The sequence below is a fragment of the Stegastes partitus genome, unplaced genomic scaffold (assembly GCF_000690725.1).
Source record: "Stegastes partitus isolate 25-593 unplaced genomic scaffold, Stegastes_partitus-1.0.2 Scaffold696, whole genome shotgun sequence".
Lineage (NCBI taxonomy): Eukaryota > Metazoa > Chordata > Actinopteri > Pomacentridae > Stegastes > Stegastes partitus.
This window is the reverse complement of record NW_007578427.1, coordinates 106,715-119,623: the sequence shown is the minus strand read 5'-3', so window position 1 is coordinate 119,623 and position 12,909 is coordinate 106,715. Positions and strand designations below refer to the sequence as shown.

General features: G+C 41.0%; 1 protein-coding gene across 1 annotated transcript in view; it reads left to right on the top strand.

Annotated features, from left to right (window-relative positions):
• Nucleotides 1-12,909, top strand: part of pou6f2 (POU class 6 homeobox 2) — a 65,582-nt gene that overhangs the window by 6,006 nt on the left and 46,667 nt on the right. The window contains exon 2 of the mRNA XM_008290799.1: nt 9,058-9,155. Coding sequence (XP_008289021.1) covers nt 9,058-9,155 — 98 coding nt within the window. The remainder of the gene's footprint in view (nt 1-9,057; nt 9,156-12,909) is intronic.

The following is a 12,909-nucleotide window of genomic DNA, read 5'->3' as shown; positions in this document are numbered from 1 at the left end:
AGAAATTACAGTCTTGTCTTTGACTTGTGTGGCGTGAACCAGAGATGCATCCCACAGCCCTTGTGTCCTTCACAAGCCTTTATTATTTATAACGCTCACTCTTTGAGCAATGACCAGTACTAATGCATAACCTTCTGTCCTTCTGGCTGATTCGCTTCCTTTGAAACCAAAGATTGAGGCAGGAGAAGTGGGTGTATGGTGGATGAGGCAGGGGTGTGGGCGGGCGAAGGGGGAGAGCTAGTATAGGGCAGTGGAGATCCAGGCTATCGAGAAGTTATTATGTTTTTTCCCTTTATATCTGAGGATGTGGAATAACACTGTGATGCTTCTTTTCTCCAGAATAGAGTTATGGGCTTCAAAGCAATACTATTTCCTGACGTCCCTCCTTCCACTATTTGTCTGCTCCAACGGAATAATGTGCTGGGAGTGGTGGGGTGGGGTGGGGTGTCTTTTAGCTACATGATTATTTGCTTGTTTCCACCTGTACCCACTCAGCTCTGTAAATATCACCACAACAGGGGAATACAGTAACATTGAATACAGTACTTTTTCCAGATAAACTCATTTCTAGATAAACTCCGTTTAGCTCAGGTTCAGTGGAGGAAAGATATAGTCTTGTGCAGCCTGTATCACCTGATGTTATCCTATAGTGATTGAGCCTGTGCTGCGGCGCTGCTGTGATCCATTGTTATTATACCTCTATGACAGAAGGAACGGGTGAGGAGGAGGGGAGGAGGAGGAAGAGAGGAGGCTTTGAGGGGCAAGGGGTAGAAAGTGGGACATAGGCAGCATTAGTGCCGGATAGCCTGGGGGGCCGCGGCTGATGTGTCAGGCATGACATGTGGGTGTCTAGCCCCCCACACGCACACACACACAAACACACACACACACTCTGCGCTGGACGGTCCTCACACCCCACCGGCTACTGCTAAATGTCCTGCAGCTGACCACACGCATCTCAAGGTGGACAAAAATCTGGAAAGTAGCTGTTTACAATTTCAAGATACAAGTTTGAAGCTCATTAGTAGACGTACAAGTCGTATATTCTTTCATTTTTTAAAATTAATATATTTATTTTCTGATTAATTTTTAATTCTAGTAAATGTCAGATACCATTACACCTTAATAGAACCTGAGACAACATCTTCATATTCCTTGTATTACCATTCCTTGTTTTATAACAGCCTTAAACTTAATACCACAGGAGTTTACAATGCTTTAAATCAGAGAAGAACATCAAATATTCACATTTGAGAGGCTGAAAGTATAGAATATTTTGGATTTTTTATTTATTTTTTTTAATAGATGACATTAAATTGACTGCTGGAGTAGCTGCCTCACTGTTAGCAGTAGTCCTACCTGCCCTAGTCATTAAAAAACTGTTTTATTTTAATTTGGCGCCAGAAACTGTGAAGTTTTGAGCATGAGATTGTAATCCGTCCTTCTTTTCTTTAAGCACGATAGAACTGCAGCTAAAAAAAAGTGTTTCATTATTGATTATGCTGCCAATTATCTTTTCAGTTAGACGATCAATGGTCTGATGTATTGGTTTGTAAACATTAGAAAAAAGTGATTCACAAAGATAAATGTTTAAACGTCCTGTTTTGTCCGACCAATCGTCCAAACTCCAGTTGTATTCACTTTACGTGATGTAAATGTTGGAAACCCTCACATGAGAGCTTAAGCAATAGAGTTTTTTTTTACATTTTTGTTTAACAAAAATCATTTCAGCTTCAGTCAACTGAGCCCTGGGTTATATATACGGACAAAGTGAAGGTGTATGACACAGAGTGAGAGGAAGGACTTTTTTCATCACGGGGTTGTAGGCTGCAGGCAGCAGAATCCTATTTACAGCAAATATCATTTAAGTAATTTAGGAGGAGGAGAAATAGTGAAGCAGGCATCTCCTAAAAGGCTTACAGCTTTCTAAAGCTAGTCATCATCTCAGCGTACCGCCTTTGCTGATGGCCGTAAAAGGATGAAGAATAATTTGGATTGTTATTTGCCTCTTTCAACCCTGAGCTAATCAGGTTGACATTGCTTTGGGAATGAGGAGGACGCTCCATAACAGATGTGCTCATGTGCAAAGTGTCCCAAGTCCCTCGTGAGGATGAAACACAAAAGCCCTCTTTTCCCCTTCTCCTCCTCCTCCTTCTCTTCCCTTCTCCATTTTCCTCTCTCCATCACACCATCTCTCCTTCTTGACCTTTGAAATGGGCATTGCCTCTTCTCACCAATTTACCTCCCTCTGGTCCCTCTTGTGCTTGTGCTGCTTCCATCTCCACTCCAGCATCAAGGGAGAGACAGGTAAGAGCTGGAGCAGAGCACTCTCATGTCAGAGAGCCTTTTGGTGAAGACCTGTGGCCACGAGTGAGAGCTTAAGTGTTGGAGCACAGAACCCTTACTGCTTTAAGCATCCTTTGCATGCAGATTCCCCATCCATTCATCAGAAACTGGGGGCTTTCTTCTACAAACTGAAGTGTACAATTTTCGTTGTTTACATTGAAAACCTGCCGGTGGAGACACCTATTACTCCATTGCATCCATTTCCTCTTTGCATGTTCTTCTTCTTCTTCTTCTTCTTCTCCCCTTCTGCCCTCTGCGTCTTCTCTCCTCTGCTTGTGGCTTAACAGTCACCTCAGAAATAGTCACAGAACTGCTGAGGTGTAAAATCCTTTCTGTTCTGCACACTCCACGGCACCACCTCCTATGTAATTCCCTAACTCCATAATTCCACTTTGTGCCAGAATAATGAATGAGATAGATTTTTTCTCCCCTGTAAGGTCTACGCCCTTGCGCGATGAGGAATCAGGCTTTAATGTTGGAGGCCTGGAGAGATTGCCGTGGCCTCTTCTCACTCTTGCCCCGCGCTGCGCTCTTAATTAAGGAAATGACAGCTCTCCTAGCAGCAGCAGTAGCCATAATGTAGCTAATAGTGTTACAGGAAGACACTCAAAAGTCAGTCTCTGGTGATTTTCTATCCCCAGAAACACTATTGACCTATCCCTTGCAGCTTCTCCATCCAGGCCTCTAAACAGAGTATTACTTCCCTGCAGGTCCAGAGGGAGCCATCTGACTAAGAGCACCTGGAGTTATTGGCAGCAGATTATGCCCTGTGTTATTGTTGAGGGCTTTGGTGGGAGTAATGAAACACTGAGCTAAATCACTGGTGATTTTGGCTCTCTTGCATTCTACAAGGAGTTAAGTAAATCACTATAAAGCTCGCGCTGCATATTACAGGCCGCTCTTTTCTGTACAGCTTTGTGTGTAACATTACTTTTTGGTCTTTATTCCGCACTGCTTGAAACAGAAAAATTAAAATGAAAATGGCCTGTCTCTCTCTCTCAGCTCTCTGCGATGCCACATCAACTTTCCAAGTGGTATTAACAAAATCAATGGTCAAACAATCTGGGACAATTGGTTGCGTATTGAGGGAATTAAACCTCGTGTATGATGTGGCTTGTTGTCTGTCGGGACCCATCCTTTACGCTCCAACAGCTCCCAGATCCCTGTCCAACATAAACGCTCCGAATCAACAGCAACGCTTTTTGATGATGAAAATCATTATGCATGTTTTTTTGTGTGTTTTTTCTTTTTTTTTTTTTGCACTGCTGCAATAATTCCTCTCAGTAAACAATTAAGGATGTAATTAGCTCATAATCTCCGGTCTTTTTTAAATGTGAAATTGTTTTCCGTGGATTAGATTTCAGTGGGAAAATGATTGACAACATCTTAATAGCAAACACATGCACTCAGCCAGACATTTTCAAAAGGACCATTATAAAAATGGGGGTTGGCTGTTCATTCTGAATAGCCTGAATCGTTACCAGGCCTCTCTCGTACATTTGACAACTTACATAATGCATTTCCAGTAAAATAGCTTAAGTGTTAAAGCTTCTTTTATGGGCAAAAATTGATTCATAAATGCACTGAGGCGAAAGCTAACGTGAACACAAAGCTTTCAATAACACCCATTTTATACAGACTGTCAATGTATGAAGCGGTTGCATTAGACAAGGTGGCATGCTGATTGCTTTATGAAATCCAGGCTAATTGTTTTGTGGTGCAGTCCTTGGGGCACCCTGCATTAAGACAGGCCGAATGAAGTCAAATAAATATAGCTCTTTGCACCCCCCCTCCCTTAACACACACAGCCTAACACACACTCAACCCACAGAGGCCTTCTGCCTTGTGTGGCATTGAAAGTCGCTCTCCAGTGGCCACTTTGGTGATCAATGAAAGAGAATTTATATAGTGGTGGATATTGGCAATATTTCCATGACATAAGTCACATTAAAGTGCACCCTGTACCCTGTAATAATAAATAGAAGTAATAAAAATGAGCGTATTTCTCCTTAAAAAAAAAATTTCATCACTCATCACTGTCAGTAGGAGTTTGGAATTAATAAGACTTGTTTTGTGTACGCAGTCAAGGTCATAAACCATACATTTTTTTGTACATTAATGGGCTAAAGGGTACTTTTGTTGTCAAGAATGAAGCTATGAGGTAAGGACACTTGTACCATCAACAACAGCAATTAAACTGCTCAGGAAATTCAAAAAAAAAGATACAGCCTGAATGTCCTAGATAAATGTAAAGCTATGCTGAATGTGCGTCGCCTGTTCTTTCATCCGTTTGGCCTCTTCTTTCATCTCCACTCACATCAATACATCCATTCATTCCATTTTATCCATTGTGTGACCTGTGTATAATCACAGCATCAAAGGACTATCTTTTCAGTAAAGGTTTGATCGAGATATTTTCTTTCCCCCTCCTCTCCGTATGCAGTATTAATCTCCATCTGGAAATCCATTTAAGAATCATTCACATTGGATAAGTAGATTTTTTTTAAACCGAAAAGAAAAGCAAAACGTGTACCAAGATTCTAGTAATAAAAAAGAATTGAAGATTGACTCCCTGGGTATTTCTCCTGTCAGCTATTTAATTTAGTTAAAGAAATTACACAAATCCTTCGGGGGGACGATGTGCATGTGTATTTATTTATTATTGATTTTTTCTCCCGCGATAAACATGTTAACGTTACAGATATTTGCAAAGAGATGAAGCTTTCTAAGTTATTGTGAAATGATGCAATGAAAGGCATCAAGGAATCGTTATTCAGTAAGTCTCAAACACTCTTTATCAGATAGAATACATTATTCACAACCAATATCTTAACTACAGTCATTAGCCATACTGTCTGGAGCTTATTGATGATTTTATAAAGTCTTGTTCTTTCATTATTAGCTGAATATCCTTATTTAGCTAATTGACTTTGTTATGATGGTAATTGGATAATACACTGGCATAGGAGTTGCTCAGTAGCACTGCTGGGTTTATTATTGTTATCACACTGTGGCAGCTGCATTTAGAGAATTGCCTTTGAGATGGCTGGAAAGTTTGAACGGCAGTAAATGAAAATAAGAGTGTTTCAAGTCTGGAGGAAAGAAATTGCTTTAATTTGATAACGTCCAAACTGAGAATTAACTGCTCAGAGACAATACCGCTAATGAAATTCAGTACAATTATTTATAGCCTCATAATATCCACTCTCTGCTTTTCCAAATAAATTTGTAATTAAACAGCAGGTTATGATGATCTCGTACTTGATCCGCGGCTTCATAATACAGCCACATAGCATTTCCTGTGTGCTCAGATTGATCTTGATTCCAGATACTGAGTGCACAGGGTGGGGCTGGGCACAACGTGATCTGTAATGGGTGAAATAATTGGTGAAAAGAGACTCGCTTGTCAAAATAGCCACTGCGTTTGCGAGGCTGATAAGCGAGAGGATGTGGACCTTTATCGAGACGCAGGGCCAGCCAGCCAGAGGTAGAAACCAGCTAGAAAAGCAGGCTTCCCCTTGGGCTTTCACATCAACCATCAAATGCTTGAGGTTCATTTGTTAGGTCATGCCATTCACCAATTATTTGGATTTTATGCAAAGATGAAATGATTTTAGTTGGCGGAGGGGAGTTTAAAATGTACTGCATAAATATACTTGACAGGCAATGAGATCTTGCTGGCAACGCTATTGAATTGTACGTTTTGTATGAAGCTTTTATGAAAGGACTAGAAACCACTGCACGCCTTGTATGTTTAACAAAAAAAAAAGAAGAAGAAAAAAACCTTTTCATCCGTGAATAAAATAGACACAATGAAACAGGGAGTTATTCTTTATTTAAAAGCTGCGATATTCCATTTAAGAAAATCGATCTTACAGTGGAAATGTGATTACATTTTTTTAATTCACTGCCAACATTGTGTTGTTTAACAAGGTTTTGTGGCCTTCAAATGCATTTCCACATGGTTTGCCTGATTTCATCTGCAAAATCCATTTTGTTCAGGGGGGAAGAGCTGTTGAATGAGGCAGACAGAACATTTGAAGAGATGTTCTGTTAACTTTTTGTGAGGGGTTTTTGTATCTTGCATTCAAAACAGGGTCACGCTTCTTAAATTACAGATGGCACATCAGCTTTTTATACAGTGGTCACCTCTGTGCTTTTAAAATAAGTAAGTCAATTTTATTGAGCCTGTAAATTGACTTAGTAACTATGAATAATAGAGGTTTCAGGCACACATGTGTGCAGTTTAAAAGGCTCCGTTTACTCATGCTTTTTAAAGAGAATAGAACAGAATAGGTTCATTCACCACAGGTTGTCCAGTTCTTTAAGAGTTTTATCATAAGCATAACACCCGTGTTACTTAAAATCAGTCTGTTTCATATACTATAGTATAGCAAAGCCTCTCAAAATGTATATTTGTCTTTAGTGTGACATTTTTGTGACTTAAAGCAACAATCTGTTCATAAAATCAAGCAAATCTGCTGCGTTTGGGTTTTTTCACACTTAATTAGCAACGTCAGCAGACATCCTACCAACTATCACCACATTTTGGGTGTGTTCCAATTCCTTTACTACCATATTATATAGGTGCCAGAAATAGATTTAGTGTGTCCCAATACGTAGAAGGTCAGTTGCCATAAACACCAGGATGTCCTGCTACATCCAGTTTGCAGTATGTAAGCCAGCATGCTTTATGGCCATTCTGACCCACAATCCTCTGCACAGAGGAAGATACGTCACATATGTCACAGTGTCCTACGCAAATATAAACAAGCTTGAGCAGCTGAGATCGCACAGACAGGTGACAACTCATTTCACACTACAGACGGCGGCAGACATATGAGCAAGACAGTCAAAGCTTAAGGCGCAATATTATGATAAAGTGGTATGTCCCAATTGTATGCGTACTAGATGCAACAGTACACACTTTGTAAGGGCAGCTGCACTACATACTGACAGTACAAAGAAAAATGCAGTGATTTGGAATGCAGGGTTTATGTCAGTTGTTGCTCAATCCTGATTGGTGCGTGAAATTATGTGCCATCATGTCTAACGGCACTCTGCCCCGTTCAAACCAGCTAACAATAGGAAAAAATATAGAAATCCCTCCAGTGACATGAGTAAAACTGATTTGACAGTGACAAAAAATAACCTTCTCGTGTACGACCTCAGGAGAAAAACAGGGTTTAAGAGGTTTTAAACTAATTATCTGAGGCAACTCGAAGAAACAGAAACTCTCCAAACTTTCCAGCTCACTATGTACCAGTATAGATAGGTTGAATCACTCAATCCCAGGTTGCACATTTGCTCAAGTGGGCAGAAATGATTGCAAAAAAAATACAAAATTGACTGCTTATTATCAGCAGCGTTCACTAAAAGAGACATTAAACGAAGCACACGTTTCTTAAATTTTTGAACTCAGTCAGAAACTCAAGGAACAAAATGTCACACTGATGACATTTTCATACAATCTAAAAATCTTCACAAAAGATCACTTAATAAAGATGTCTCCACATGAAAGGCTTCTATACTTTTGATAACTGCTTGAAGGTCAATCACAGATCAGTTTGTTCACCCAGGTTAAGGCTAATGTTGTAAAACATGGCACTTAGCAATAATAAAAGCCAAGAATCAGACCAGAAGATTAAACCATGAGTAGATATCCAGTGTTTGGAAGAATGTGTGTGTGACAGTGAAGGACCTTGTTTGTAGCGGCACAGTTTTGCCAGATTTCGTTTCTACGGCTCTCATCTTAATCAACTTATTCAAAAAGCATTAATCCTCTGAACCATGAAACTGCTTCAACTTATTTCAAGTTTTCCCATGAAAATTAATCCACAGTTGCTGTGAGTGTTGTGCCTCATACACATATTTGTCAATTAGTTTTGTATTGTTTGTTTGAGTGCTAACAATGAGAGAATCACAAAATGTGCTCTCATTGCTGAACCTAAATTACTTATTTTCTCACCAGCATCATATGTTGTCCACGTTCACAAAGCTAGATTTAAATTCTTTCAGATTCAGAAGGTAAAGCGCTCCTCATGTCTTTGTGTCCACAGTGAGGCATCATGCCATCTCAGTACACTCGAGGTCAAGGGGTGAGGGTCAGACCAGTCTTTCGGACCCTTTAGAGCAGCTCAGTGCACTGCTGAGAGATTCTGCGAGATAAGGATTGCTATGATAACCAATCGTCGGTGTCCTTTATTTTCCCCGCAGCCATCAGCAAGCTTATTATCATGTCCCTGTCTGCTCCGCTCCACTCTGCCCTCATAGCAAACAGGTCTAATTGTATCTCATAGCTGCAGGCTCAGAGCGGAGGGGGGGGGAGTGGGTTTAGATGAGTGATACTCAGTGATGTAAATGACTGAATAATATGGCCCCAGCGTTTGTGCTGGAGCTCTATCTCTCAGCGGTAATCTAGGCCATCGGGGACCCGCCAGTATGCATCATCCCCCATCAATGAGCCTCTCCGCTGGTTGGTAATTTATTCAGTGCTACAGCAGTTATTGATAAAGCACTTAAATACAAATTCCCCCCCTTTCCCAGCTGCCCTCCTCTGCTCTGTACGACTCTCCGTGTTGTAATATCACAGCGCGGTCCGTGTTGTGTGTTTATCTACTTATACTGCCTGTGTTGATCTCAGGTGGAATCTTTGTTTTCTCTTTTTTCCTTCTGCCTTTCTACATGAATCTCTGCCTGTTGCTCTTTCAGGAGCTCGTGACGGATCGGTTCAGTCTGACGCCAGCAGCAGTCCTTCTGAGCAGAGTCAGCTGGGCCAGTCTCACCCAGGATACCCCATGGGTCCACAGGTGAGTGGCAGGATATGAATCCACACTTAAAAACTGTGTGACATTTACATCACGCATAATTCTCTAGTAACTCTAGCAGTTAGGTTGCCCTCTTTCTGATTTGGACAGCATTTAATTATAATAAAAGTAATATGACAGGCAATGTAATGTAAGAAGTTTCAGCTTTTTTGAATCTGAGTTTTTCAAGAGGTGTGTGGAGCTACGATGAACAGTCATGCACATATAAAGAATCAAAAAATGATCACCTGCTTGACAGCATATTTAAAGTTTAACAAAACATGTTTGGGTAATATGTATTAATAGTTTAACTGTTAGAAGCTTTGTTAATCATGACTGTATCAATGGGGTTTGATCAGATTTGATTGGTGGTATATGTCAAATATTGCAAAATCCTCCTTGGTGCCTACAGTATGCATATATGGCATAATCTGTATTTCGTTTTATTTTATTGTTTTACATATGCCTATTTAACCTATTGAGAAATTCACAGAGAAGAAAGTTAAAATTGTAAATCTCAAATGTAAAACAGTCATAACTTTTACAGTAAGCAGTGTGTTTGTGGAGGATTCCATTTCATACAGTCAGAGGCTCACTGAGACAATACATTTTAGGACCTTTAAATCATATTTTGCATAAAGGCTTTATTTTTCCTATAAGATTCTTTACAGTCTGTGTTTGACTCCACAAACAGAAGCTCTTGTTGGGTTTCTGTGGGTTCCCCCCATATTCTTCTTCGTGCCCTTTTATTGGTTTGAACTATTTCGGCGGCGCACAGTATCTCTAATCTTTTCTGTCTGACTTCAGACTCGTATTTGTTTTATTTCTCTGCGACCACTAGCCACGCTGTTCTTTTTTTAAATGCATCACCTTGCATCTGGCTCACAGGTCACCCGTTGTGGAACGTGTGCAGAATGAAAACACTCAGACCAGGTTTTGTACATTTTAAAGCTTAAAAACAGAGTCAGCTCGAGTTGTGTTTATTCTGATCACAAGAGCAAGATTAAGGTGTTTGCATCAAAGTTTCAGTAATGAAGTCACCTTCCCAACCTGCTCGCATTCAGGTTTTTTCAAACACGTAAACACCCTTGACTGAATCTTTTCCAGCAAAAATCGTAAAATATGTAGTCATCACACATCATCTTCAAATGTAATTGAGTTGTGGCACTAATGAGCTGACAATACAGGCCTTGTCAAAACAAGCAGGGGAGCACAGAGCCCGAGCCTGCAGCCTTGTTAATAGCTCAATCAGGCATTGTCCTATCTGATTGGATTTATTGGCCTGGTGGCTCGGCGATGTTTAATGAACATCTATCTCATTAGTGTTGCTCAATGTCACCGCACAACACACACCCACACTAACTCACACAGAGCATCAGGTTTCCTCCACCCTCTTTAATAAGGCCATTCCCCTTGCACTCAGTGTTACTCAATGACAGTCAATCCTCATCAGGATAGACAAAAGAGGAAACATGAGAGGAGGAGAGCCGCTCAGTTTTGTCGGGCAGGTTTGCAGGGTGAGAAATCCCCAGTGAACGAGTCAATCTGCTGTAAGTGGAGATAAGAAATGTGCTTAATTAAAAGCACTTTTCTGATTACACACACCCTCCCCGGTCAAAACTGCTATTTTGCTAATAGATAAGAAACAAACACAAAAGGGAGCGCATCTCGAGCAGGCAGCAGTTACAGTCTGAGCCTCAGCAGGCGGCTCTCAACAGTCACCATCTAATATATTAATGCTGTCAGTACAGTCTCTGTGAAGCTAACACTTTTCAGAAACAAAGGCGCTCCGCATGCCATACCCAATTCTCTTGTTCCAGGATCAATATGTTTTGATAGATTCTCGCTCCAGAGCCGGATATTGTTCGAACAACCATTATCCGATGGTAGTTTACCCAACATGAATCTACCTTCCTTCTGTTTCCCACTCGCAGTTAGGATGACAAAAGTCTGCTATCTGGGTGATTATGGGCAATTTCTCAGTGCCAGAGCTGCCAAGCAGATAGAAGGGCCTATTCTCCCCCTGATGGGCAGAGAGGCTGGGTACCACATCCAGTCCTGAGTGGGGCTGCTTCCCCATCCAGAACCCAACACACACCCAGTCTGTGCGTCTGTGTGGGCCCTAGGAGACCACTTCTCAACACTTAGCTGTCAGCTCTGCCAAGCACTGTACAGCAGCTTTCCAGCAGCACCTATGGAGAGGAGGAGTGAGCGTATCAGACGAAAAGGCAGAAGGTGAACTGCTTGTAAATCCAGATGAGTGATGCTGGGGATTCTCGCAGCGAATGCTTGTTGTGTGGCTGCAGCGTCGAGCTAATTATGTTCTCAAAGAATTTGTTCTTATCTGAGTTTTTGATGTTGCATGTACAGTGTTCTCACCTCAGATGAAGATCATAATCAGCCTTTAACTGGCACAACAAACAGCCTAAACACCAAGAGCTGTTGCCGGCTTTAAAAAAAATCTCCACAGTGCTTCCTCTTGGCAGCTGCATGTGTGCCTCACAGCTGCCTGCTTCTCCAAAGCTGCCTGTAATGATAAATAAATCAGGGCTACATCTGATAATTGCAGAATTGTCTTTTAATGTTATTCCCCTCTCCATGTGAGGCTGTCTTTGCTGTCAAGCCTGGCAATCTCATTTTGTTTGATTCAGACATGAAATGTTCAAAGAGCGTCTTTGATTATGTGCTGCTTCGATTTGAGATTAAATTTAGTTAAAAAAGCGAGATTAAACATATGTCACTTGCAGCTAACAAACGCGTCGCCTTTGTTAGTGTCCTTTGAGGATTCTTTGAGCTCTCGAATTATTAATTCATTTTTTAAAGTTAATGGCAAATGTCATTTTGAATGCTCTCAGAAGCGTCAGATTGTCATTTATTATGCACTGTTGTTGTGTATCAAAGCACATGTTGAGAAAGAGGAATCACAGTGGAAACAGTGCGTTTGAATACTCCTGCCAGCAACGTTCACCTCTCCTAGCTTTTTTTTTTTTTTTCCATTCTTTCAACAACTTAGAATCACAAACAATTATTCATTTTTCTGTGAGTGTGGATATTTTGGCCTAAGATCTCTCTGTGCTTTGTGGCTTTAAACCTACGTGACCTTCTACCTCTTAAACTGTGATCACATGTATGTCGGCGCGGGTGCAGGCGTTCTGCACCATGCAGGGTTATCACAGTGACATGCCTGTCACCTAGGAGCACCAGGCTCGAGAGTAGGGTGGGCTCTTCGCACCAGTCAGCCCGTTGTGCATCCTGTGCAAGCTGCAGACACACCATGCAAAACAGAAGCAGATAGCTGACAATTGGAGTTAAAGGCTTGTGAACTTAAGTCACAGTGGACGAGTCAACACAGTGCTGCCAGGCTCACCTAGCAACATCTAAAGCAGTCTGCTTTGCCGTGGACACAACACAAGCTGACAATGTACTTTTATGATTTTACTCCAAACAGTTCAGTTGCATGTTTAAACTGTAATTTTGTAGGATTTTACAGCATCTTAAGTACCTCCCGTATCTGCCGCTGCTGCGGTCTGATATTCTCAAATGCTGATATAATTTGTAGAAGGTTTTATTAGAATGAGTAAATAATTTCCCGTGTGTTCATGGAGATTTCAGCCATGGTTCAAACCTTCCCACTTCTGGCTCAAAACTCTCGATGAAAAACTGTGTAGGTGTATTTCCAAACCCACTTCCTCGGAAAATACATTTTGAAGAGATCTTCTACTGTGCAAAATATCTCAGAGCGATACTTCTGATAACA